General features: G+C 44.8%; 1 protein-coding gene across 1 annotated transcript in view; it reads left to right on the top strand.

The window, feature by feature from the left end:
• Positions 1 to 26,330, top strand: part of ADAMTS9 (ADAM metallopeptidase with thrombospondin type 1 motif 9) — a 145,055-nt gene that overhangs the window by 74,171 nt on the left and 44,554 nt on the right. The window contains exons 24-28 of the mRNA XM_045022622.1: positions 2,736 to 2,840; positions 2,978 to 3,145; positions 3,352 to 3,639; positions 5,167 to 5,328; positions 5,928 to 6,104. Of these exons, the coding sequence (XP_044878557.1) occupies positions 2,736 to 2,840; positions 2,978 to 3,145; positions 3,352 to 3,639; positions 5,167 to 5,328; positions 5,928 to 6,104 (900 nt within the window). The remainder of the gene's footprint in view (positions 1 to 2,735; positions 2,841 to 2,977; positions 3,146 to 3,351; positions 3,640 to 5,166; positions 5,329 to 5,927; positions 6,105 to 26,330) is intronic.

The following is a 26,330-nucleotide window of genomic DNA, read 5'->3' as shown; positions in this document are numbered from 1 at the left end:
GCCTATAAGTGGGTATTCACCCATGAAAGCTCATGCTCCAAAATATCTGTTAGTCTATAAGGTGCCACAAGACTCTTTGCTGCTTTTACTGCCTATAAATGAAGGAATTTTAGATCTGGCAAAAGATCTCTGGGTTACTCCTGTCTCAGTTGCCACTAGTTCATAGAGTGCTAATCATAGATATCCAGTACTGTCTGAGGGTTTAGAGTGTTTTTATACTCCTCCTACTCCATCTTCACTTGTTGTTACTGCTGCAAATGCAAAATCAAAACAAATAGGAAAGTCAACGCCCAAAGAAAGAGAATCAAGGAGACTAAACATCTTTGGAAGGAAAATTTATTCCTCAGTGTTTACAAGTTAGGATAGCTAATTATCAAGCCATGCTGTCTAAGTATGATACTCTTCAATGGGTCATTCTGTCTGATTTTAAGAACAAGATACCTGTAGAAATTACAAATGAATTTAGATCTATCTCTGAAGAAGGTCACTTAATTGCTAAAACCGCACTGCAGGTTGCTCTGGACACTGCTGATACTGGTGTCTGTCCAGGGGCTAGAGCTATTACTATGAAATGTGCCTGCATCAGGTTTGCCTAAGGAAGTACAGGCGACCATTGAAGATTTGCCATTCAATGGACAATTTGTTTAGTACTATAATGGATGAGTGTCTTCACTCATTGAAAGGCTCAATATCCACTGTTAGATCACTGAGTTTATAGACATATTAGTATTTAGAAGGAAGCAATTTTGTCCTCACCCTTCTTCCTCGAGATAGAGGAATCACTTTTCTGATACTTTTATCAAAAGAGATCTTCTGACCAATCCTAGATGAGATTGAGATATCAAAAGAAGAGAACTGATCCATCATCCTCTTTGGTAAACTCACAAGCAGGACATATGCAAAAACATCAGATTTGATGCCACAGTCAAGGATCTTGGACTAATCTACAAGGATCTATACCTTTTCCTCCCTTGCTTTGGTTCCCATCTGTCTTTATTTTTCAGGAGGGTTGGGTGACTGTGGATTCTTCACGTATTGAGGATGGTTACACCATTCAGTTTCAATCTCTGCCTCCCTTCCAGTTCCTTTTTAGTAACTAGTCTCATGAGAGCACTATGCATCAAGAGGGGATGATGTAATCAATCCAGAAGCGACAGAATTGGTACCTCAAGAATTTGTGGGAAAGGGCTTGTATTCCCCTTATTTCCTCATACCAAAAAAGAAAAGAGTTTGTCGTCTGATCCTGGATCTCAGAAATTATTACAAATACATTTAATGCACCAAATTTGGTATGGTAGCTTCAGTTATTCCCGCTTTATATCCCATGGATTGGTTCATCACCCTGACCTTATAGAAAGCTTACTGTCATGTGTTGATAAATCCTGCACAGAAGAAACATCGACCATTTGTCGTTTTAGATGTAGGCTTTCCTTCCTTTTCCATTAATTCCAAAGATGTTAAGGAAGGTAAGACAAGAAGCAGCTCAGATTATACTGATGGCTCCTGCCTGACCTCACCAGTTCTGGCTCGCAGAACTCCTGATATTGTCCGATCAGTTTATCACGCTTCCAGTTCAGAAGGATAGAATCACAGTCTAGTCCTACATCCAAATCCAGCTTCTCTGTGTGTCACAGTGTGGATGGTATCTGGATGCCGTTAGACAGGAAAAGTTCTGCAAAGATACAGAATACAGTATCTTACTTCAGGGGAGGAAAGTACATGCTAAAATTATGTAGTTTGCAAAATGGAAGCACTTTTCCTCATGGGCAATATGTAAAGGTCACATTCCATATCCATGTTCTGTTCCAGTTATTTTGGATTATTTATTACATTTAATACACTCGGGACTCTCTGTCAAACGTACCTTGACTGAAACAGAGATTTCAGCATTTCATCCACCAATACAAGGGGGTTCAGTTTTCGGACATCAATCAGTGAATAGATTTCTAGATCACAATTGGGGAAACCGAGGCATAGGGAGGTGAAGTGACTTGCCCAAGGTCACCCAGCAGGCCAGTGGCAGATGCAGGAATGGAACCCATGGCTCCTGAGTACCAGTTCAGTGCTCCGTCTTCTCACCCACACTGCTTTGTGAAAGCCTGATTGAAAGAGGCATAAGACATTGACCAGACAGTTCCTTATTTGGAACATATTTGAGGAAGGTTAAAAATTCATCTAATTCTTTCCAAAACCAGCGTGACTTATGTTCAGTACATTTGGTCCAGGTCCCATTTTTTTTCATGCGATTAAAAAAAAAATTAGTTTGGCTGGTATTTTTCAGTAGTGCCTAAGGGTGTTAGGAGCCCAACGGCCATTGAAAACTGTTAGGAGTTGGAACGCCTATTGGCTTCTTGGTGACAATCTCTACTCTTGTCCCCAAAACTCCTTTTTTTGGAAGTTCTTCGTCGTAAATGCAGATGGCATATGATTGTGAGGTTTGGTAGTTTTGAGGATACTGGCAAATCAAAAGCTGGATGCAATTCAGTTCCCCTCTTCCCCCGCCACCCACAATGTATTCATTTCAAATTTTGCAGATCTGTCATGAGGACCTGAGAGCAGGACCTGAGAGCAGAACCTGCTTCTATTGAAGTGAAGAGTTTGTAAATAAAAACAGATTGTAGGGCACTGTATGGTTTTCCTTCTTTCTTAACCACATTGGGGAAATTACTTACCTGGTGCATCTGCAAATCAATAATCCAATATTTTTCATTTCCTCTCATATGTTTGTTTGCTAGGACTGTGAAATAGCAGCATGTCCTCTCCATCCAGCTGCTCCAGAAACGAAAAGATCTATGCCGAGTGTTCACAGGACACAATGGAGATTTGGATCTTGGACACCTGTAAGTGTGTGGTCAATGGTCATCTTTTATAAGATGACACATTTTTAGTTATCGTTGGTTTGATTTTTATCCCAAAGTCTGTGACGTTGCGCAACAGGAGATGACTTCTCACTAAACTACTTGTTGATCTTTCCTAGTGCTCGATGACATGTGGGAAAGGTACTAGGATGAGGTATGTCAGCTGTCGTGATGATCAGGGCTCAGTGGCTGATGAAGCCGCCTGCTTTCACCTCCCTAAGCCTTCAGCGACAGAAGTGTGCTCCGTAACGCCGTGTGGACAATGGAAAGCTCTGGAGTGGAGTTCTGTAAGCAAATCCAGTTCTTACCACAATATAATCTGTATGGCCTGTTCCTTCAATTTAATTCATATATTTCTCATGTGCTCTGTCATCCAGGTGAAAGGCATAGAAGTTGAGGTGTTTCAACTTCTTTTCATTAGCAAGTGATTTCATTTTAAAAAGCATCTCTTCAGGCTGGAAATAAGTGTCTTCTTTTCCACTTGTCAATGCAGTGTTCAGTGACGTGCGGCCAAGGTAAGGCAACACGGCAGGTGGTCTGCTTGAATTTCAGCGACCAGGTGGTCGATAGAAGTGAATGCGATCCAGACGATCTCCCGGCAACGGACCAGGATTGCTCTGTCTCTTCCTGTCAGAACACCCATGACTCCGGCAGGCCAATCCACCCTTTCCCATACCCAGAGCATCCACCGAAACCCCACCCAGGGGGAAACCTAAACCAGAACGCTGGCCCCGCGCACATACCAGGAGGCAACCAGTGGAGAATCGGCCCATGGGGTGCTGTAAGTGTCAATTTATTCTCTTCAAGCCAAATTATGAACCCTGCGTTCCTTTTCCCCCCGCACAGATGTGCAACTAGGTACCACCTCACTCCCCTGCACTCACTACCTATATGGGCCTTCTATTCCTCTGCCCATGCATACGGGTGGATCGTTAGCTCTGCTCCTTCAAAGCACCAGGGTAAGTGACCTGCCTGGCATAGGGCTGGCAGCATTACTTCCCTTGAGGCCAAGGACTAACTAGGGACCAGATGGTGCCTTTGAGTCACCATGTGGTTCCTGGTCTTCTCCTGGGGCAGTGCAGCTCTGCTTCTTGCAAGGGCTAGCGACCAGCCACAATTGAGACTTTCATAGATTCTAGGACTGGAAGGGACCTCGAGAGGTCATCGAGTCCAGTCCCCTGCCCTCGTGGCAGGACCAAATACTGTCTAGACCATCCCAGATAGACATTTATCTAACCTACTCTTAAATATCTCCAGAGATGGAGATTCCACAACCTTCCTAGGCAATTTATTCCAGTGTTTAACCACCCTGACAGTTAGGAACTTTTTCCTAATGTCCAACCTAAACCTCCGTTGCTTCTTGTTCTATCCTTAGAGGCTAAGATGAACAAGTTTTCTCCCTCCTCCTTATGACACCCTTTTAGATACCTGAAAACTGCTGTCATGTCCTCTCTCAGTCTTCCCTTTTCCAAATGAAACCCAGTTCTTTCAGCCTTCCTTCGTAGGTCATGTTCTCAAGACCTTTAATCATTCTTGTTGCTCTTCTCTGGACCCTCTCCGATTTCTCCACATCTTTCTTGAAATGTGGTGCCCAGAACTGGACACAGTACTCCAGTTGAGGCCAACTTATTTTTTCTCTGAACACAACCAGTGAACTCAGATTTGAAACAGTGCATTTCTAAGGTCCCGCTTCAGCAAGGTGATGAGGTGTGGGAGGAATTTTAAATATGTGAGTGAAGTCAATGGAATGGCTCATGCCCAGGCATAATTCCTTTGCTGAGTTGGGGCCTAAAGCGTCACGGGGGATTTGAAGTTGGTAACAACAGGCTTTTCTGCCTGATTTATGTAGACGGCAAAGCACAGGTGCCAGCTTCCTCATTTAGCTGGGGGTGCTCGACCCCCGCTCTGCCCAGCCCCTGCCCCCACTTCTTCCCACTCCTCCCCCGAGGGTGCCTGCCCTCACTCCACCCCTCCCTCCCAGTGCCTCCTGCACACCACTGAACAATTGATTTGTGGCGGGCGGAAGGCGCTGGGAGGGAGGGGGAGGAGCTGATCGGTGGGGCTACCAATGGGTGCTGAGCGCCCACTGGTTTTTTTCCTGCAAAGGTAAAAGGATGTTAGTTATGCTAATACCATAGATTTTACATTTGTCTATTAACTCTAGCTCCTTTGGCAAGAGGTGGGGGGTTCGCTGCCTGTTGCGCAAGCGCACTCCCAGAGCTGAGTGTGCTCATGGTCCTTCGGGAGAGCCAGTGAAAGCTAAGCAATAACTGGACTTTCTGGCACCGTGGGTGATTGTGTTTTGCAGTGCTCTAGTACGTGCGCTGGGGGATTCCAGCGGCGGGCTGTGGTGTGCCAGGATGAAAACGGATATACTGCAAGTAACTGTGATGAGAAAGCAAAACCTGTCGAGCAGAGATCATGTGAATCTGGCCCTTGTCCTCAGTGGGCTTATGGCAGCTGGGGAGAGGTGAGAGCCAAGTGAACCTTTTCCTGTCTCTCTAAAGACATAAGCCAAGGTTTTCAATTGGGGGGCAGGGAGTTGAAAAATGAAAGAAAAAAGTACTGGCAATGGTTAGCAAAATGTTTCGTTTACTGAAAAGCGAGTTCTTGGGAGCTGAAACCGTTCTGTAAAGTGTCTGATAATGTTTTCAATTAAGTACGTTGCAGAAACTTTTCCAGACAATGACAGATTTTGAAAACTCTATTTTAAAAAGGCCATTTTTTGAGAGAGAAACTACTTATTTGAATTATGTCAACCTGCTCTAGTGAGTTTAGTGTCCAGCTTCAGACATCTTCAGAAGCACTGGGCTGGTGTTTAGCACTTTCTAAAAATTGGTCCCGTTTAATGTGTCTTATTCTGAGCACCCAAAAATAGTGGCCCCCAAAAATCTCTGGTGCCTTCTGAAATTTAGAAAAAAAGACCCTCTTCTGGGGCCTGTCTCGCCCCACCCTGAAATCTGTGGAAAGACTCTTGTTGGTTTCAATGGGAGTTGGCTCAGACAATGCTCAATATGCAAATTACTAATATTATAACTACTCCGTTCTCTGTTGGTTTCCTTTCTCTAGTGCACAAAGTCATGTGGTGCAGGAACAAGAACAAGGCTTGTGGTGTGCCAGCGCCCTAACGGTGAAAGGTTTCCCGATCTGAGCTGTGAAATTCTCGACAAACCACCAGACCGTGAGCAGTGCAATATGCAGGACTGTCCTAGAGATGCAGCCTGGAATGCTGGTCCGTGGAGCTCGGTACGACCATAACATATTTATCTTTGTGACTCTTTTTATAGATGTTCCATAACAACAAATCTAATATGCTTAAAGCTAAGGTGTTAATATTTTGTGTCATAAAACTGCACTTAAAGAAGATTATTTACAATATATTCAGAGTGACACATTCAGGAAGGGCTTACGTTAGCAAGGTAAACTCCTTTAATTTAAAAGGCACTTTCTGCTAGATAACCAACTTTGTACATTTTACTACATTGCAAGCACTATGCATTACGAATCTTGGTTATGACTGAGTTCTTTGCGTGCAAATTAAAACCTGGCATTTTAAGCAGTACATTTAAATTTAAATGAAAGTTTTGATTATATTTTATATTAATATTTTATTGTGCACTTCTTAGTGCACATGTTGCATTTTCTCTGCCAAAAAAAAAATTATAGTTACGGGAAGATTTTGGTGCTAAGTTGCCCTCATTTGCAAGTATATGTGTTTATAAGTGTGTGTATTAATTTATCAATCTATACACACCCATAAAGAAAACACATGCACATTCCTACATTAGTATAATGCATATATACATGTATATGTATTTCTATGTATGTACATGTGTGTTTATACATATTACATATAACATCCTTTATTCTCACCTCACAGTGCAACTGATGAGGGGCCATGTTTAAAGCGGCTTTAAGTTACCCTTGCATATTTCTCTGATCCTTGGTCAAATCCCCAACCACTGCTCTCAATTACACTAGCTGCCCATGTGGAACTATTATGGCAGCCAAGGATCAACAGGAAGTAGGGAAGTCCCCTTACTTTAGGTCATCTTTCCTCTCCAACCTCTGGGAGGGGAGTGGAATAGGAGTTATGTGGCTCTGTGCCACTGGGACGATTCTCCTGCACTGGAGTGAGCCACCCACAGCTCCAGCAGTGCAAAGTGGGGGATGATCTGGACCATTATATCGTGTCCTGTAGCTTAAAACTCGACCCTGCCCAGCCTGGGATCTGTCTGCTCTGCAAGGTGAACTCCACAGAATAATACCTACTTCCTGTATAAAAGGCCCTCTCCACCTGAGGACAGGTGGAATTCTAGTGCTGGTTGCTAAAAGATGCTCTTCCACTGAAGTGAGTGTGGGACTTGGGACACTGGCTAGATACAATGAAAACCATTTGATGTGACCATTTTAAAATGACATGCAAACACGTGTCAAAATGTATTGTATATTTTGTTATAACGTAGCTGAAGGCTTTTTAAAGGTGATTTGACTTGAAAGCACTTTATTAAAAAAAAAGGCCTTTTTATAATATATTGACTTCCTTAAACACTATGATTTTAAAAGTCACATTGCTGGAGTTTAACGTCACTGTAGTTTCTGTGGATGCTTTTGGTAACATTTCTAATATTTTTTCATACCTCAGTGAATTATGTGATAGCCATAACATTGCTGAATAGTATTTATACGGTGCTTCATCATTACAAGGGACAGTGATCTGAAATATTTAATTTGAGGTGCTAATGTATCACTTTTATACTGATAGTTGGTGCTAACAGTGAATGAGCTGAGCACTACTCAGGGGTGGCTCCAGGCCCCAGCACGCCAAGCGTGTGCTTGGGGGGGCATGCCGCGGGGGGCGCTCTGCCGGTCGCCGGGAGGGTGGCATCCCGTGGCTCCGGTGGACCTCCCGCAGGCGTGCCTGCGGAGGGTCTGCTGGTCCCGCGGCTTCGGTGGAGCCGCGGGACCAGCAGACCCTCGCAGGCACGCCTGCGGGAGGTCCACCGGAGCCCCAGGACCAGCGACCGGCAGAGCGTCCCCCGCAGCGTGCCGCCGTGCTTGGGCCAGCGAAATGTCTAGAGCCGCCCCTGGCACTACTCAATACCTGATGCAGTTGGTTTCTCCCACAACTACGTACTGAAAATTGCTGCTAACTTCTAGTTCATGTGCTTGAATGTTTGCAAGACCCAAAAGAGATGGATAGACTGTTCTGTTGGTTTTTGGTGTAATCCAGCATTTGGCATTATCACCGTGTCTCTTCGGGAACAGACCATAGGGCTGTATGCAGCTCTGGCGTAACTGTCAATTTCAGTGGAGTTGTGCCCACTTACATCACAGCTGAGTCTGCCCCCTAGTGTTTGATAGACAGGACTCCATCCTGCATTCCTTCCCCAGCCAAACCTCCCACTGATGCCAGGTGTCAATGAGCTGGGTCAGGTGTGCAGAATCAATCATGCAGCACTGGGGTGCATGCAGCTGTAAACTGTGTTCTTAGTCTTATGTTAATTAATGTTTGCTCTAACTCTTCAGTGGAGAATCTTGTGACCAAAACGTTCAGTAGTCACCTGCTCGGACCATCCTTTCTCTTGCAAAGTTTCCACTGGAGAAAGGTTTTTCAGAACTGAGCCACTATTGTTCCTATGTAGGGTCTTGATTTTTCATGTCAAGTATCTTATCTGTTGTTTGCCTGAGCTCTGCTGTAAGTGACTCCAGAGCTGTATATTTGAGGACCTGGATGATAATCTGTGGGCTCAACAAGGAACCAGTTTTGGCTCTCCTGAAAAATCTAATAAATATATATGTGTCCCTTGTTTTCATATTACCATGCGCTACTACAGTAGGTAGTAGGGAGAGTCCAATTTTTATTATTGTATCACCTCACTTGCTTCTAGTTCTGACATTGATTGCAGACGTCATTCGGTAGCTGTTCATACTTCATCTGTTCAGATGGAGTGTCACTACCATATTTTTGGTCACTTTTGTAACAAGAGTATAGTATTAGCTGAAACTTTTCAGCAGTGTGGATTTATGTATTTATGTAATAAAGTGTATTTATTTTTCCAATATTGTTATTTAATTTTATATAAATATTGCATACATTTACAATGTTTAATGTTAACATCGAACAGTGAAAATTAAAGACAAGTAGAATGTAATCAGAAATGAATTTGTATAATGATTTCTTGAGTCTTATGCTAAACTACAATAATACACTTACTGCTATAAGATGGCAAGATTTTCTGAATAGGTAATGTGAGATTAGATCTTCTGTCACCAGTTTTTTAAAAATCATTATTATTTATTTAGGAAATCAGTCATTCATACTAAGCAATATAAACTATATTTAGAAAGACATTTAGTTACTTTTGCAATAATGCTATTCCTCTAAGACCTCTCACTGTGTCTATGACGTACAGAGGAGTCATTTCATGCAAGTATTTAATTGGATAGTGTTCTTGCATGATTGACTGAAATGTATTATGTAAAACGTCAGAACTTAGACTGTTCATTTTATTAATATTTAGTCCTGCAGCCCTTATTCAGGCAGATTCTATAGTGATCTTTTATGAAATCAGATGGAGGGAGTTTTATCTGACCTAAACATTTCAGGATGTAGCCAATAGATAGAGATTTTATATATACAATTTTTAAAGCTGTGTGTGAAATCATACCATTATCATATGGCATGGCTGGTGTAAATGCACCAAGCATTACCTTTGTAATGTACATTCCAGGGGAACAAAAGAATCATAAAACCATGTGGTACCTTTCAAACTCCTTGTTTATTCAAGAACATTTAGTGTTCAAGCACTGGGGAAATCATCATCCATCTGATAGACCTGCTTTTAGGACACAAACATATAAAGACTGTTACTGGGGATAACTAATACTTTCTTAACATTCAGGTGCATAATTAAGTTGGCTGACAAAGAACAACTTTTTATGTACATGCAAATGGTGAAGGGAAACATTTGCGCACTCCTAAAAACTAGGTCGCCAAGAGTCAGTACACTCAGAACCTTGAATCCATGTATCCAGAAACTAACTGGGTGAAATCCTGATCTGGTTGAAGTCAATGGGAGTTTTCCCATTGACTTCAATGGGATCAGAATGTCACCCTCCTGAGTATAGAATCCCCACTGAAACTGATGTGAGTTTCTTACACACAGGTCATGGCGAATTGGACACCAGAGTTGTGAAAGCCAGTTCTTTGAAAGAGTAAGCAAATCATAGGGTACCTACTAGTAATAGCTATGTATTTATTGAGGTGGGTCTCTTATACCCTCACTACATGAGTATTGTACTCAGTGGTTTTAATGGGGATTATGTCAAATACTTGCAGGAGAAACTGGGGCCTTCATTCTGCCACTAGATCCACGTGGGCAGACCAATCGGGGCATTGAGTCCTATAACGGCATTTGCAAAACAACATCTGATTGGCTGCATACAGTTTATCAAAAGCCTACCAATAATCTAGACTTTGGTTTGCTAAATCATGAGCTACAACACCACTGCAAACAATCCTATTAAAACTGAGCACTTCAAACTAATGGCATACAGTGATTAGAGGGTAAATAATCAGGGTATATGTTTTTTCTCATGAAAATAAATGATTGCATTAGTGTACCCTAATAGATAGCACAGCTGTACATTGATATGAGATCTGTGTAATGAAGAAATTACTTATCACAGGCTTCACAACCTGCTCACTTCTCTTCTGATTAGAAAACACAAAGGGTCAAATGAAGCAGTTATTTTACCCAATGCAATCGCCTTGGTTTCAGCTGTGACAGTCACGGAGCTGCCTGGCAGTGGGGTATAGGTCAGCGTTGAATTTGGCTTGTGCACTGTATTTGAGATAACTGTAGAAGAGTATTATCCATTTCAACATGATCTACTGTGTGGTTTTTGCCAGCAGGCCTCCTTGTTTATCAATCATTATTATCAGGAGACTTTAGCCAACAGAAATGTTCAAAAGGGATTTAGGGCCAGATTTTTAAAAGTGTTTTAGGTGCCTAGTGGGATTTTCAAAAAGCACATAGGCACCTAAAACTCATTGATTTCAACTGATGGTAGGTGACTAGATGTTTTTGAGCATCCAAATAGATGCTCTGATTTTGAAAATGAGAGTCAGGTACTGCAATGCTGAGTGCAGCAACACCTAAATACCTTCAAAAACCTGGGCTTATGGGCATGTCTACACTACACCCTAAGTCGGTCTATGTTACTGCGGTGGCTGATGTCCACACTACCCTCCTTCTGTCAGTGGTGTGCATCCTCACCAGGAGCGCTTCCACCAACTGAAGAGGGGTATTGGGGATGCTGAGAGCCCTCCGTGCAGCTCCCTGCCAGGAGCCCAGCTGCTCCCCCGCCTGCCGGCTCTCAGTTCCCCAGTCCTAGCTGGGAGTAGGGGGCAACCACCTGGACTTATCGGCTCCTTGAGCGGGGAGTGTCCGGGCAGCAGCCCGGCTGGGAGTGGGGAGACAGATGGAGAATATATTATTGCCCTTACATAGAGAATAAGATGGAGAATATATTATTGCCCTTATATAAAAATCGATGGTACGCCCACATCTTGAATACTGCATACAGATGTGGTCGCCTCATCTCAAAAAAGATATACTGGCAATAGAAAAGGTTCAGAGAAGGGCATCTAAAATGATTAGGGGTTTGGAGAGGGTCCCATATGAGGAGAGATTAAAGAGGCTAGGACTTTTCAGGTTGGAAAAGAGGAGACTAAGGGGGGATATGATAGAGGTATATAAAATCATGAGTGATGTGGAGAAAGTGGATAAGGAAAAGTTATTTACTTATTCCCATAATACAAGAACTAGGGGTCACCAAATGAAATTAATGGGCAGCAGGTTTAAAACAAATAAAAGGAAGTTCTTCTTCACACAGCGCACAGTCAACTTGTGGAACTCCTTGCCTGAGGAGGTTGTGACGGCTGGGACGATAACAGCATTTAAAAGAGAACTAGATAAATTCATAGAGGTTAAGTCCATTGATGGCTATTAGCCAGGATGGATAAGGAATGGTGTCCCTAGCCTCTGTTTGTCAGAGGGTGGAGATGGATGGCAGGAGAGAGATCACTTGATCATTATGTGTTAGGTTCACTTCCTCTGGGGCACCTAGCATTGGCTACTGTCGGTAGACAGGATACTAGGCTAGATGGACCTTTGGTCTGGCCGTTCTTATGTTAAGAGCTGACATGCTAAGTGATAACCAGAGGCAGATTTGGTTGCCTATAGCTCTGCCAGTCTCCTCTATTCCTCAGAAAATGTATTTGCTATGACAGCAACATTACCCAGGTGCTGCATGATCCTTTACGCTTACTTTTGCTATAACAAAAACACCCTTGAAACTGACGAGATATATATTCAACAGAACTGCTCATTCCCTCTGCCGTTACATTGCTTCCCCTGTCCTTTGCCTCTTCGACGTCTCTTCAGACTGTGCGTGCCTTACAGCAGGGAACTTTACAGCTCTGTAACGTGTCATGTCTCCACTCCCTCCATGGCCACTATAGAAATAATAATGATCGGTCTGTGGACACTTACGTGTGGGGACAAAATACTGTAGCAGCGGAGGAAAGACAGACATAAGGTTCTACGGTCCTTAACGTCGCCAGATAGATGGGTGGTATTATAGTATGTGCTCAGGGATGCATTGAGAAGTAGGTGGCTTAACAAAACATAATATTTCCATAAGAAGTCGCAGCAAATAAAGTGAGAGGCTCCATATTCTATTCACAATCTCCTAAGCCAGCCTCTCCCTCTGTGAAAGTCATTTTCTGCCCATTTCGACTGTGAGCTCTCTGGGGCATGGGCTCCTTCACTGTGATGTCCTCAGGGTTCCGTTGTTGGGCCCCTCTTCTCTTTCCTCACCTCCTTAAATGCAGCCTTGGGCATCACTCATCTGCAGAGGATACCTTGTTCCATGTGCCTCTCCTGCTTCAGCCTGTTCCTCACTTTCTGTCTCATCAGTTGTTGACGCCACCAAAACTTGCTTCCTCTCAGTATGTTCCAGAACTGAAGAGATCACCCCAAACCACCACCACTTACAGCTGAGTCAAATCTCACCGTCACCTCGGTGATCAGAATAGAAGTATTGGACATGAGGTCCTTTTCCTTCAGCATCTCCAGTCCATGTCAATCTAAGTGCCAGCACCTCCAAAAGCTTGGCCACGTTACCTGAAATACGAAAGGGTTGGTTTAATAGCATAGGGATCAGATCTGGAACATCTGGATTCACTAGAGTCCTAGGTTCAAACCCTGACACCATTAGCTCAAAGCACTGTGGTCTTCATGAGCTTAAAGGGCTGGGATTTTCAGTGCCGGCCTAACTCTGCTGCCATTGGTGTCCATAGTAAATCTTCCATCGGCTTCACTGGGAGCAGAGCTAGGCCAATGCTGAATGCTTTTGAAGGTGTCACCCTAGGAGTTTATCCCGTTGTCCTTAACCAACATTCCCCCTTTGCCCCGTGCCCACTGTTGAGCAGTTGCCATGTGCCAGTTAGCTACCTCTATACACCCCAGAGATGCCTGAATTTCAACAGTACTGTGTGTGACCTAGTGGGGTGATAGCTCCCCACTAGTCTGGCTGTGTCACCCCAGCCTTGCAACCTGGGTTGCCTAGCAATGCCTTACTAGTGTAGCTCCCAACCTGGACAGCTCACAAACAGTCTTCCAGCATGTAAGTTACACCAGGAGTGTCTGTGTGTAACTCCAGCCTGCCAGCCACACTTGGGTTACACGCTGACTTTTACCAGCCTTAGTTACCTCTGCCAGGTAACCCCAGCACACTCCCAATCCCAGATTTCCCTCCCAAAAATTGTCTTGTACTGTGCAACCCTCTCCTGGACAATTAAAATAAGTCTGTTGTTCCTTTAAGGGAATAATATACATACAACTTGCCATCCCAAATGGAGTTAGCCAGACACTTCTACTTAAACACACTGGATTAGATAAAGCAATAAAACAAGTTTATTAACTACAGAGAGATATATTTAAAGTGAGTACAAGCACTGGGTACAAGAAAATAAAGATAAAAATGCCTTCTAGTGCCTAACTTGACAAACGCTGTTAGATTCAAATCAAAGTTTCTCACCACATGCTTCCAACAGCATTACTGACCACACTTGCAGGTCAGGACCCCTCCCCCAGAGTCCAACAGCTGTTTCCTTAGGCACAGAAAATGAGATGGGCAGGGACAGAGAACGGGGTGTCTTGGGGTGTTTGCTTCTCCTTTTTATATATTCATTACCTCTTTGAAAAGCTTTCCCAGCTGAGAACCAAGAGACAGGCAGTCTGGCAGAGGAAGGAGACCTCCTGCTGTTTCTTTGCTACAATGCAGATCTCTTTGTCCCTCCTTCTTGCCAAAGAATGACCACTTGACAGGTGATGGCCCATTAGCTTTGTTGACACCTGGTTGGGGCGTCATCTTGCCCTTTGTCTTTGAGAAACGGTTTTAGCCACTCCCCAGACTCATCTGGGAAACACATTTCAGTCATGATTTCAGCTTATGTTCATGACTTTACACATAATGGTGCTACATGCATTTTACCAGAATATTACTGATCAGTAATTATGAGTTTTCAAATGATACTTTACACGGCATGCTATGTACAAAGATTATTACAATAATGTGTAGGGTGTGAATACAGGGGTGTATTCCGTCACTCGATGTATGTAACTTATGAAATGACCTGGGATGAAATGAGAAATGTAGATAAGTGTATTATTTCATCACTATGCTCTTAAATACAGTTCCCTATCAAATATTTTTTCTGGACTTCCATGTGCCTGGCCACAGCCACACCCAGTCTTCTTCGACTGTTCCCTTTTCTGTTGTTTCCTCCTAAACAAATCTCAACAGAAGATTCCTTGCTATCTTCTAACCTCATACTTAATATCATCCTCCCCCACAAGTTTCCATTATTTGGAGTTGACGTGTGTCTTCTGTTTCCTTACCTAGTGTCTTCTGCCATGATTCACCACCTAGGTCAGCCCCCCATCTTTCACCATGTTGATCTTCCAGTCATCATACATGTAGAGCAAGAAGCACAAATCCAACCTTTACGAAAAGCATAGAAACCCAAGCATTTTGCAGCTACAGTTAGGGTCATTTATGGATTCAGTGAGATTTATGGTAGGGATTAGGTAGGTTGTTTTGTATCATAAAAGTGTGTCCCAAAGAAAGTTGCCCGATCACAAAAATATTAAATGTTTTCATACTCCAGTAAGACCACCTCAGAGTACTGTCAGGTTTCTCTAGCATTTCATTTCAAGACCAAATTGGAGCAACTTAATTAGACAGATCGTATGGGGGTTTCCTCCAGATGAGGGCAGCTTGGTGCTGCTTAAGGAATAGACCTATATGTCAATAGCAGTTAGCCAGGATGGGCAGGGATGGTGTCCCTAGCCTCTGTTTGCCAGAAGCTGGGAATGGCCAACAGGGGATGGATCACTTGGTGATTCCCTGTTCTGTTCATTCCCTCTGGCACTGGCCGCTGTCAGAAGACAGGATACTGGACTAGATCGGGGGCAAAGTACCTTCTCCTCAGCAGGCTCAGTCCTTTTTAGCCTGGGAGAGACAGGCTTGGGCAAAGCAAATCCTTCTAGGTCGCACAGGGTCTGGCTATTCCTTCCCTCAGTCAGTCCCTTGTGCTGGTTTCCTCCCCTTCTGGGGACAGAGCGCAGCCTTCCTGGCTGGAAGGGTTCAGAGCCTTGCTGCACCTCGCTTGCTGGCAGCTCCTCTGCATTCTCACCGCTCCCTCTCCCCCCCCCCCACGCCGGGGAGGGTTTAAAACGGTCTCAAGCAGCTGAACCTAATTAGTTCCCTGGTAACTCCTTTTCCAGCTGAACCTTATTTCCCCATGGTTATCTCTCCTCAGTGGATTGGGAGAGGCCTTTTAACCCGCTGGGACTAATTACTATCCCCTCCTTTGTAGCCATTTGTCCTGGGTTTGCTACAATGGACCTTTGCTCTGACCCAGTGTGGACGTTCTTATGTTATTTGTACTGTGAGAGTGCCCAAAGGCTCCAACCTGGCTTTGGGCCTACTTAAGGGACAGTCCTTTCCCAGAGGAGCCATCTAGTTCAGAATAGGTTAGGCCCATTCACCTCCTTTTTGTTGCTGCTCCCATAATGACCATGAGAGAGCACAGTCGTTTTCAGATTGTTGTGCCTATTTTTGCTTCTTTGTGTAGTGCGTTCACTGCCCGTCAGCTGACCCCACTGCAGACTATTAGATCTTTAAGTAACCTCAATTAAACATGACAACTTAAAATAAAAAAAGCTCCTGTTGTATTGGCTTGGCACAGATGGATGGTTTGTTGTCTGTGTGGGTTGGGGAAGACGTGACTTTATTTTAATGCAGGCATTTAAGAAAAACAATTCCCCTTATTCCTAGCCACAGACATGGTGCTTGCCTCAGGCATTGTGCCTCGGAGTGCTGGGTATAATAGTCATGATGGTTACGATAAAAGGTGTGTTGCCACTGAGAGAGCTTTGAGCAAAAGCCACCGGTTCTGGCGTGGAGCCGCTGGTTCTGGAGCAGAGACTGAGACTCTGAAATGGTCACTTGCTGTAATCTGGAGGTAGTTCTTTATAGCCAACGGGCAAGTTTGTGATTTGCATCCCTCTGAGATGCATTCCTCTGTGCGGCACTGCACAGCAAATCACATTTCCCTCTGGGTAGGAATCGTTTCCCTCTGCGTAGGAATGGGAAGTTTCATGGGGACCTCCCAGACTGCGATGCTTGTTCTGTCTCTGCTTCACTCCAACAACCCTACCCTTTGTATCTGAGCTCTGGCTAATGCTTGGTTCTGGTAGTAGCTTCGAGCTTGTTCTGTCACTAGCCTGCACTCTAGGCGGTCTGGGAAATGGAGTCCTGAGCCTCTGCGGCCATTGCTGCTATAGCCCAAGGGCGAGTCGCTTAGAGTAACATGTCAGGAACAACTAATTCCAGAGAGGGTTACAGTCACAATATGGCCCTGTACAAACTAAGCATCCGTTATAATATTGTTTAGCGTCTCACAGACATGTACAGCTTAGGTCCCCAGTTCAGCAAAACACTTAATGCATGTGCTTAACTTTAAGCATGTGCTTAAGGCCCCGTTGACTTCATTAGGAGTCAAGCACATGCTTAATTGCTGACCTGAATAAGGGCTGAATTTTGCAATGAAGAATCCAACAGTAGGAAGTGGTCGCTGGACCAGGATTTCCTTGATGCTTTGGGATTAGAATTACTGTAGCAACCTTACCTTTCAATCTGTGAAATTTTGTGGACATATGTATTTTTGGAGGCACTATTTTCATGTTCTTTATACACTTGTATATTTTCTAGATTCAAACAAATAATCCCGGAAAATTCCCAGAAGGAAAAAAACATCAGGAACTGAAAGTTAAAGTGGTTACAGTAAATCTAACTCTTAGACACAAACTGGTTTAATGCATAATAAATGACCATTGTTTTTAATCCTGAAATCCTGAAACAGTGTTTGTTTGATTTTATCTGGAATGGAGAGTATGAGCAGTTGAAAGTACTTTCAGTATTTGAAGAAATTAATTTCATACCATTATCTGAATATGGATAAAATTATTCATTTTATCACAGTATAAAATGATTTCTCCTTAGATGAGAAGAGACAGTTGTGCAAAATGGAGCTGTGTGCACATACATGCAAACCCCAAAGAGTTCTGCTTGTGTCGTGGTTTGTAGTGTCACAGTACTCTGAAACGTCCATTTATTTCTCAAAGACTCTGTGAACAGGAATACAGGAAAAATGTTCTGAGGATTTTTAAATACTCATTTAAAGACTGTTGTGGAACATCTTATTATTGGTGGGATTGTGGCATTTGACACGACTCAGACAATCAGCATAGAATTGACCTTAGCACAATTCAAAGGCACGTAGTAGGTTTCACTTTGCTCATGTTCTGTTGAAAAGCTCCTTAAGAAAACCAAGCAGTTTATCTGACTGTGACAGTGTTAATATGAATGACTGTTACTATGACACCTGTTCTCCCTTTCAACTGCATTATCTGCTGGCAGATCCACCTGCAGACCATGGGCTTCTTTTAACTGAAATTCTGTCAGTGATCCAGCAACTTACGCTGCTTCCAAAGAGCCAGGCTTAGGGCAGGTCTACACTACAACCCAGATCGATGCTCTGAGATCAATCCACCGGCGGTCGATTTAGCGGGTCTAGTGAAGACCCACCAAATCGACAGCCAATCGCTCTCCAGTTGACCCCTATATTCTACTCCCGACGAGAAGAGTAAGGTAAGTCGACAGGAGAGTTTCTCCCATCGACCCCCCACGGTAACTCGACTCCACCTACATTATTCATGTAGCTGGAGTTGCGTAGGTTGACTTACCGCAGTAGTGTAGACATAGCATTGGTGGTTGTCAGGAGGTTGCTGGGTGACTCACCGAGGGTGGGGTGGAGTCAGTTTGGGTAAGTGGATGCTGGTGTAGGGTCAGCTGGTGAGAACAGGCTGGAAACCTGAGCCAGGAGCAGGAATAGGCTGGGAGCCCGGCCGTCGGTAACACCCTGAGGCAGAGGGAGAGTTCCCAGCTGAGTGGTGACACTGCACAGACTGATTTGTTGCTCTTTCTGTGGCAATAAATAGCTGCTTGGGGGGGTCATCTGACCCGTCCTGGCTCGTGGATTGGCTGCTGCAGCATACCTGAATAATGAGTCATCGCAGACTGTCTACCCACCCCCTGCCCCCGCACAAAATAGTTATCTACTGTGCTACTGTACAGCCAGAATCTGGCTAACGGCATTTAACATCCATCATACTTAGAACCCAGACTGCAGTCTGATAGCACAGACAGAGCCTTAGAGAGAGGCTTCTTTCAGGCTAGCTTTTCTGCTGAGCACTCTGGAATGGATCTAGCAAAGCACTTGAACATCCGCTTAACTTGAAGCATGTGAGTAGTCTCACTGAACTCAAGGGGAATACTGAAGTGCTTAAACAAGCTTAAGTGTTTTCCTGGATCAGCGTCACCACATGCAGCACTTTTCCAGGCTTGATTCCTTATGGAACTAAACCTCACCTTCTATTTCCATTGAAGTCACTGGAGTGACCATGCTCAGTATCTGGCCCTCTGATGATAGTGCATTTAAATGAACCATTTTATAATTTAATTTGTTTTGGACACATTGTAGATTCTTAGGTGTTTTTTTCGATGAAGTATCATCCTAATTAATTAGCCTCTTAGCGTTGGTATGGCTACTTTCACCTTTCCATGTTCTGTATGTATATACATCTCCTCACTATATGTTCCATTCTGTACATCTGAAGAAGTGGGCTGTAGCCCACTAAGGCTTATGCTCAGATAAATTTGTTAGTCTCTAAGGTGCCACAAGTACTCGTGTTCTTCTAGCTCCCCTAGTATTTTCTTTGTCATACCGTGACAACCGTGGCTGGGAACAGAGCTGATCAGCTACACATGCTCTCATACTGCTCTTTGTCCTACGCTCTCTTGTAGTCTAGCCCAGGGGTCAGCAGCCTATGGCATGTGCGCCAAAGGTGGCACGCAAGCTGATTTTACGTGGCACGCTGCTGCCGGCCTGGGGTCCCCACCGCCGGCCCCGCTCAGCCTGCTGCCTGCCTGGATGGACGGAACCCCAGGCCAGCTGCAGGCTGAGCAGGGCTGACGGCCAGGACCCCAGCTGGCAGGGGCCGGTGGACGGAACCCCAGACTGGCAGTGGGCTGAGCCTCTCAGCTCGGTGCTGGCCTGGGGTCCCAGCTGCCGGTCCGCTCAGCCCGCTGCCAGCCTGGGGTTCCATCCGCCAGCCCCTGCAAATGTAAAATGTATTACTGGCATGCAAAACTTTAAATTGCCACAAATAAATGAAAGGTTGCTGACCCCTGCATGCTCCTACATTAGGAATTTTTACCTTCCTTCTTCCAAGGAGCAGCAAGCCTCTCACTCTAACCCCTACCTGTGGCTGCCTCTAGCTTGTTATAGAACCACACAAAGTTCTTGCATATGCAGTGAAATCAGGTAGGGAGCAAGAGTCCTTGGGCGCGAAGGATGTAATTGACAAGTGCATTAAGCTCTTCTTTCTTTCTTATATAGCAAGTTGTGCTTTACTAGTTCTTTAGTATCCCCTCTTCCCATCAGCTGGACATTTGCTGGTCTCTGCAGCACGCTGGCATGAACTTGATCAAAAGGATATTTAGCAGTTGCGTTGGCAAATGCTGATGGTTCATTAAGTGATTTTGGAGAGCGAGGTACTCACTTCAGCATATTCAGCTAATCCTCATTCCACCCGCCGGGAGGAAGCAAACCAGCAATGGTTGCCATTTACCCCCAAGGTTACATTTTGTCTCCCAAAGCACTGAATTCCTGTACAGCAATTGAACAGTGTGCCAGATGGCAGGAAACCATGAAGGGCAGTAACACAGAAATGGAACGTCCAGGGATGAGATGAAGAACGCAGTGCCTTCAAGCTAGATGGATCCCTGGGCTGTGATTTGAAGCCTGCACATATTTTTTTTCCCATGTTGCAAATTTATACATAAATACCCTAGACTACAATAGTAGCTGGTTCCTCATTGCTGAAGTATTAGAAAGAGTAATAGATTTGTCCTTTAGAAAGAAGAATATGCTATTATCATGGACTCTGAACATGCAGGCATTTACCATAAATATGACACATATAGTGACTGTTCGGTTGTGAAAGAAATTGTGTTGCAAACCTAGTTGCAAAGACACTTAAGGAACTCTACTCATGTTTTTTATCTTTTTTTATCTCATTGGTAAGGCAGGTGGGTTAGCTGCATGCATGATTTCCTAGATACTCAGCACCATATGTTAGCCTCTGGACAGTACGTGAGCGATGATGTATTTGAATATAAAGTCCTAACAAGATATTTTTCTGTTTTAAGGGAGCCCTGCTACCAAATCCCTGTAGCAAGTTATTTTCTCTGTCTTGCCTATTTAGATTGTCAGTTCTTCCAGACAGGGGCTGTCTCTTACTATGTGTTTGTACAGCACCAACCATAACAAAACCACAGTCTTAGTTGGGGCCTCTAGGCACTACTGTAGTACAAATACTTAATCATTATAAAAGTGTGATGTCCGTTAAATTAGGTCACCCTCTGCTTTAATTGATCCCATCTCAGTTCCTCAGCATGTCAATCACGCTTCCCTGGACACGCAGACTCCTCTACACTTTCATGTACCAACTTGCTCACGTAACCTAGGGTACGTCTACACTACGGGACTATTCCGAATTTGCATAAACCGGTTTTGTAAAACAGATTTTATAAAATCGAGTGCGCGCGGCCACACTAAACACATTAAATCAGTGGTGTGCGTCCATGGTCCGAGGCTAGCGTCGATTTCTGGAGCGTTGCACTGTGGGTAGCTATTCCCTAGCTATCCCATAGTTCCCGCAGCCTCCCCCGCCCCTTGGAACTTCCGGGTTGAGATCCCAGTGCCTGATGGGGCAAAAATCATTGTCGCGGGTGGTTCTGGGTAAATGTCGTCAGTCACTCCTTCATCTGGGAAAGCAAAAGCAGACAAGCATTTCGCGCCTTTTTCCCCTGGATTGCCCTGGCAGATGCCATAGCATGGCAATCATGGAGCTTTTTTCGCCGTTTGTGACTCTGTACTAGATGCCGCTCACAGAGGCGATTCAGCAGCGCTACACAGAAGCATGCGTTTGCTTTTGCATGACAGCAGAGATGGTTACCAGCCATATTGCACCATCCAAACCTTTCCATAAATTGGAACTGAGGATGATCATGGCTACCAGTCCTTTTGTACCATTTGCTGCTAGCGCCCCTGGTCAATCAGCCAGGGGCGCAAAAGCCAAGAGTGGTTACTAGCCATATTGCACCTTCCATCGTTTTTGTACCATTGGCTGCTGTCATAAGTGCCCCTGGCCGATCAGCCAGGGGCGCAAAAGCAAAAATTGGGAATGACTCCCTGAGTCAATCCCTCCTTTTTGGTATCTAAAAAATAGAATCAGTGCTGCCTAATATAGGCAAGTGTGCTAGAGAACCACCTGCTCTGTGTCAGAGCCCGCAGAAATTATTATCTGTATGCTATTCACAGGGGGTGCTCCTGTAAACAACCCCCACCTGTTGATTCCGTTCTTCCCCCAGCCTTTCTTGGCTACCGTAGCATTGTCCCCCCCACTTGTGTGATGAATTAATAAAGAATGCAGGAATAAGACACACTGACTTGTTAGTGAGAAATGAGTGGAAGGCAGCCTCCAGCTGCTATGATAGTCCAGACAGGACATTAAGCAGTGTGTAGGAGAGAAGCCCCAGCATCCCACTGCTTGTCCAGGGCAACTGAATCTTTTCTTTACACATGAAGGGTGGGGGCTGATGGAGCTCAGCCCCCTGTTGCTATGATGAGGATGGTTACAGCCATATTGCACCATCCATCCACCAGAAAAAAATTAGGGCCAATAGGCTGATGACGAGGACGGTTACCAGTCCTTTTGTACCATCAGCTGAGGCTGATGATGAGGATGGATTTCCATCTTTTTGCACGATCAGCTTATGCTGATGATGAAGATAGATTTCCATCCTTTTGTAAACCATCAGCCGCCCATGGCGGGGGGGGGGAGCAAGGATGTTGGTGTTGAGTGCTGCACTATCGCGTCTATCTGCAGCATTCAGTAAAGATAGGGTGACATGTAAAAGAGTCAGAGGATTGTTTTACCTTTCGATTCTGGGGGTGGGTGGGGGGTGGGTGAGTAGATTGCCAAGCTATGCCTGACCCCCGGGCACTGTGTTTGACCCTAGAAGCATTTGGAGCTCAGCCAAGAATGCAAATAATTTTAGGAGGCTGCAGGAACTGTGGGATAGCTTCAGTCCTCCAGTCCATGCGCATCCATTTGATTCTTTTGGCTTTCCGTTACGCTTGTCACGCTGCAGTGCGCTGAGTCCCTGCTATGGCGTCTGTCTGGAGATTTTTAAAAAAGGATTCTGAATTTCATCTTCTGTAACGGAGCGCTGATAGAACGGATAGAACGGATTTGCCTGCCCTTACAGCGATCACATCCGCATGGTCCATGCGGGAGCTCTTTTTTTTATTTTGATTTCGGACTGCATCGCCACCCGTGCTGATCGGAGCTCCACGCTGGGCAAACAGGAAATATTCAAAAGTTCGCGGGGCTTTTCCTGTTTACCTGACCACTGCATCCGAGTTCAGATTGCGGTCCAGAGCGGTCACTGGTGCACTGTGGGATAGCTCCCGGAGGCCAATACCGTCGATCAGCGTCCACACTAACCCTAATCCGATATGTTAATACCGATACTAGCGTTACTCCTCTCGTTAGGGAGGAGTACAGAAACCGGTTTAAAGAGCCATTAAAATCGATATAAGGTGCCTCCTAGTGTGGACGGTTTTGGCGTTAAATCGGTTTTACGCTCCTAAAACCGATTTAAACGCCTAGTGTAGACCAGGCCTTAGATATCACTTTGTCCTGGAGGATGAAGAGGGAAGGAAAACGTGCAAGCCTCATGTTGACTGAAAATACGTCAGTAGCTAATGCGCTGAGGAAATGGCGCCAGTAATGCTGCCCGCATCAGTGCAACCCGAGGTCATTACGAGGTATTATTTTTTGAAGTTAAATAGTTTGGACCATGGGACACCTGGGAAAATTCTGCACGTAGTGATACATATGCAAGAGCGTGGTCTTCAGCAGCTGGCACATCACTGCACAGAATATAATGACGGTGCAGAACAGATAGTCCAGAATGGGCCATTACAAATACGACCTGGCTGCTGCAGGGAGAAAGATGAGTACGTGATTTTTTCCTGGCTTGTGGTGTACTCAGAGCTCCCTATTGCCCACAGATATGTGCGGTTGGAACCTGATCCAAAGCGTGAAGACATCACCGGGAATCTTTCCACTGAACTCAGTGGACTTTGGCTCAGGTCTTTGAAGAGTTAGCGCAACGTCCCCGCCAAAGAGTTCTTTGACCAAGGGCCATCTCTCAGGGTAGGGCTACACTGTGCACAAAGGGTCCGTCTACACTGCAAAATAAAAACCCTGCATCAGCAAGTCTCAGACCACAGGTCAGCCTCCTTCGCTGGGTTTCAGAGCCCAGGCTCCAGCTGGAACATCTACCCTGCTATTTTTAGCCCCATAATGTGAGTCCAAGTTTATGGGATCTGGGCTCGTGGACTCAGTGTTTCCAACCCTGCACTTGAGCGTCCAGACTGCATTATAAACCTGGGTTTATGGTTACTGGATCCGGTGTCAGAGCCATGCCAACGTGTCCATACACAGACCTTTTGACTCGCTTCATTTTGCAGGGCTTGGCTGGCTCTGACCCAGTCCCCTAGTAGGGTCCTGAGTGTTTGACCCAAGGCAGACTGGTGTGTGTGTGGACAGAAGGGGAGCTTGGGCTCAAACCTGAGTCAGAGCCTGGGCTTAGTGTGCAGTGCACACACCCCCTGAAGGACCAGTAAAATAAGCTACATACATATCCATCTCTGTTGTACAAATTGCACAGTATTCTAAGGCAAAATTTTCCACAGCACTCACTAATTTAGGTGCCTCAGATTATGGGTTCCTGTCTTTACACACTTAGAGTACGTCTCCATTGCAGCGGGAGGTGTAATTCCCAGCTCCGGTAGATGTACACTCGCTAGTTCTGATTGGGCTAGCATGGGAAAAATAGCAGCCTAGCTGGGAGGGTGGGGACGGCAGCTTGAGTTAGCCACCCAGCTACAATCCCTTCGGAGACCGTAGGTACGTGTGGGGCAGCTAGCCCACGCCACTACCCGCTGCCACCAACCCACTGCTGTGTTAGCAGATTGCCTCAAGCAGAGCTAGCGTGCGTACGTCTACCCACACTGGAAATAGTCAGATACCCCAACTGGAGATGTGTCCCGCTGTGGCGGCGATGTGTCCAAAGGCCCTCACTTTCAGCAATTCTGAGCGCCTACTGCTCCATTTGAAGTCAATGATTTTTTTTGTCAGCAGGATTGATCACTAGAGTTTTGTCAAAAAATGTGAGGAGGCGGAGGAGGACAGGAGCGCTGGAACAGTGGGGGTGCTGCGAGCCACTGAACCAAACTATAACCCTTGTATATAATGGAAACCACTTCAAGCCACGGGGTGCAGGAACACCCGCAACACTCCTAATTCCAGCAGCTATGGAGGAGGAAGAGAAACTGTGAACACTTCATCCATTTTTTGGCCAGGGTTTTGTCATTGAAATGAAAAACTGATTCAAAAATTCAAATGCCAGAAAATGTCAACCTGCTCTACTGATTGTACTTCTGATCCATAGATTGGATGGCAGAAGTACAAAGAAGCCAAATAGTCTATTGTAAAACCACCTTTTCATGTGGCTGAAAAGCCAAACATGATACTACAATATTGTGTCCATGGCAGTAACTTTCCTTACGGAAACATAGGCATGTTCTGCCCAGGTCAGCCTCAAGGAAACCCAGTGACTTCAGTGGAGGCAGAATTTGGTCTGAAGTGTTCTCTAGCACATGTCTACAAACTATTAGTTAAAAAAACGTGGTGGTCTGTAGCAGGCATGTGCGTTTTCTTTAACAAATATATTAATTTTATCCCATTCAAGAAAAATCCCAATGTCCATTTACTTTTCACTTCCCTCCTTTCTCTCACAGTGTCGGTGGAAAGGAAAGTATTACCATGTACATCACTTGGGGGAAGGGGAGGACGTTGGTAGACTCTGGTGCTGTGGAGTAATTTTTGTTTATGTCCCTGCTTCAGTAGCTCTGTCTCTTTAGTATAAAGATTACTCTTCCCATGTTAGTTGTAAATAGCTGACATGTCTTTTGAGTTGTTACCAGAGACGGACACCAGCAGTAGAGATGCACTAGTAGCACTGCAATCATTAGCACCAGGAGTTCCACAAATGTGGTGAAGTCGTTCTACATGAAAACTAGAGCCCTAATTAAGCAAGTGCCTAGACCCATGGACGTCAATGGGAATACTCATGTATTTAAAGTTAGGCAGGTGCTTACATACTTTGCTGAATTAGGGCCTATGAAATTAGCAAGTCCTTGTACAACCACCACTTTTGGAGGTTGTTTCGGTGTTGCTGAATGCCATGTAAAGACTATAATATGTTTTTAAAAATCCTTGTGGTCCAATGGAGCGGCCAGCTGGCCAGAATCTATCCATGCAAATCTTGCTAACATATTTGCATAGGTCTTAACATATCTTCCTCCTGACAATAGAAATGAGGCTGTGTGCTTCATAGGGCCGCATTTGCAGAGCACCAGCAGTATCTGTGAGTCAATCTGTTTGCGTGCACCAATGCAGAAGAGAAGTGCAGTAGCTACTTGATTGCCATGATCTGGTTACAGCTGCATTTAAGGAGGCTCATTGAATTTCAGTAGCTTAGTGTCTAATGTAAAATGACACTGCGTTGTATGAAGGAGAAACATTAACCTCCTTAGTTTTTCTGTTTTGTTTCATCTAGCATGTTTCAGCTAAG

Source organism: Mauremys mutica, chromosome 7 (assembly GCF_020497125.1).
Source record: "Mauremys mutica isolate MM-2020 ecotype Southern chromosome 7, ASM2049712v1, whole genome shotgun sequence".
NCBI lineage: Eukaryota > Metazoa > Chordata > Testudines > Geoemydidae > Mauremys > Mauremys mutica.
This window is presented reverse-complemented; position numbering and strand designations above follow the sequence as displayed.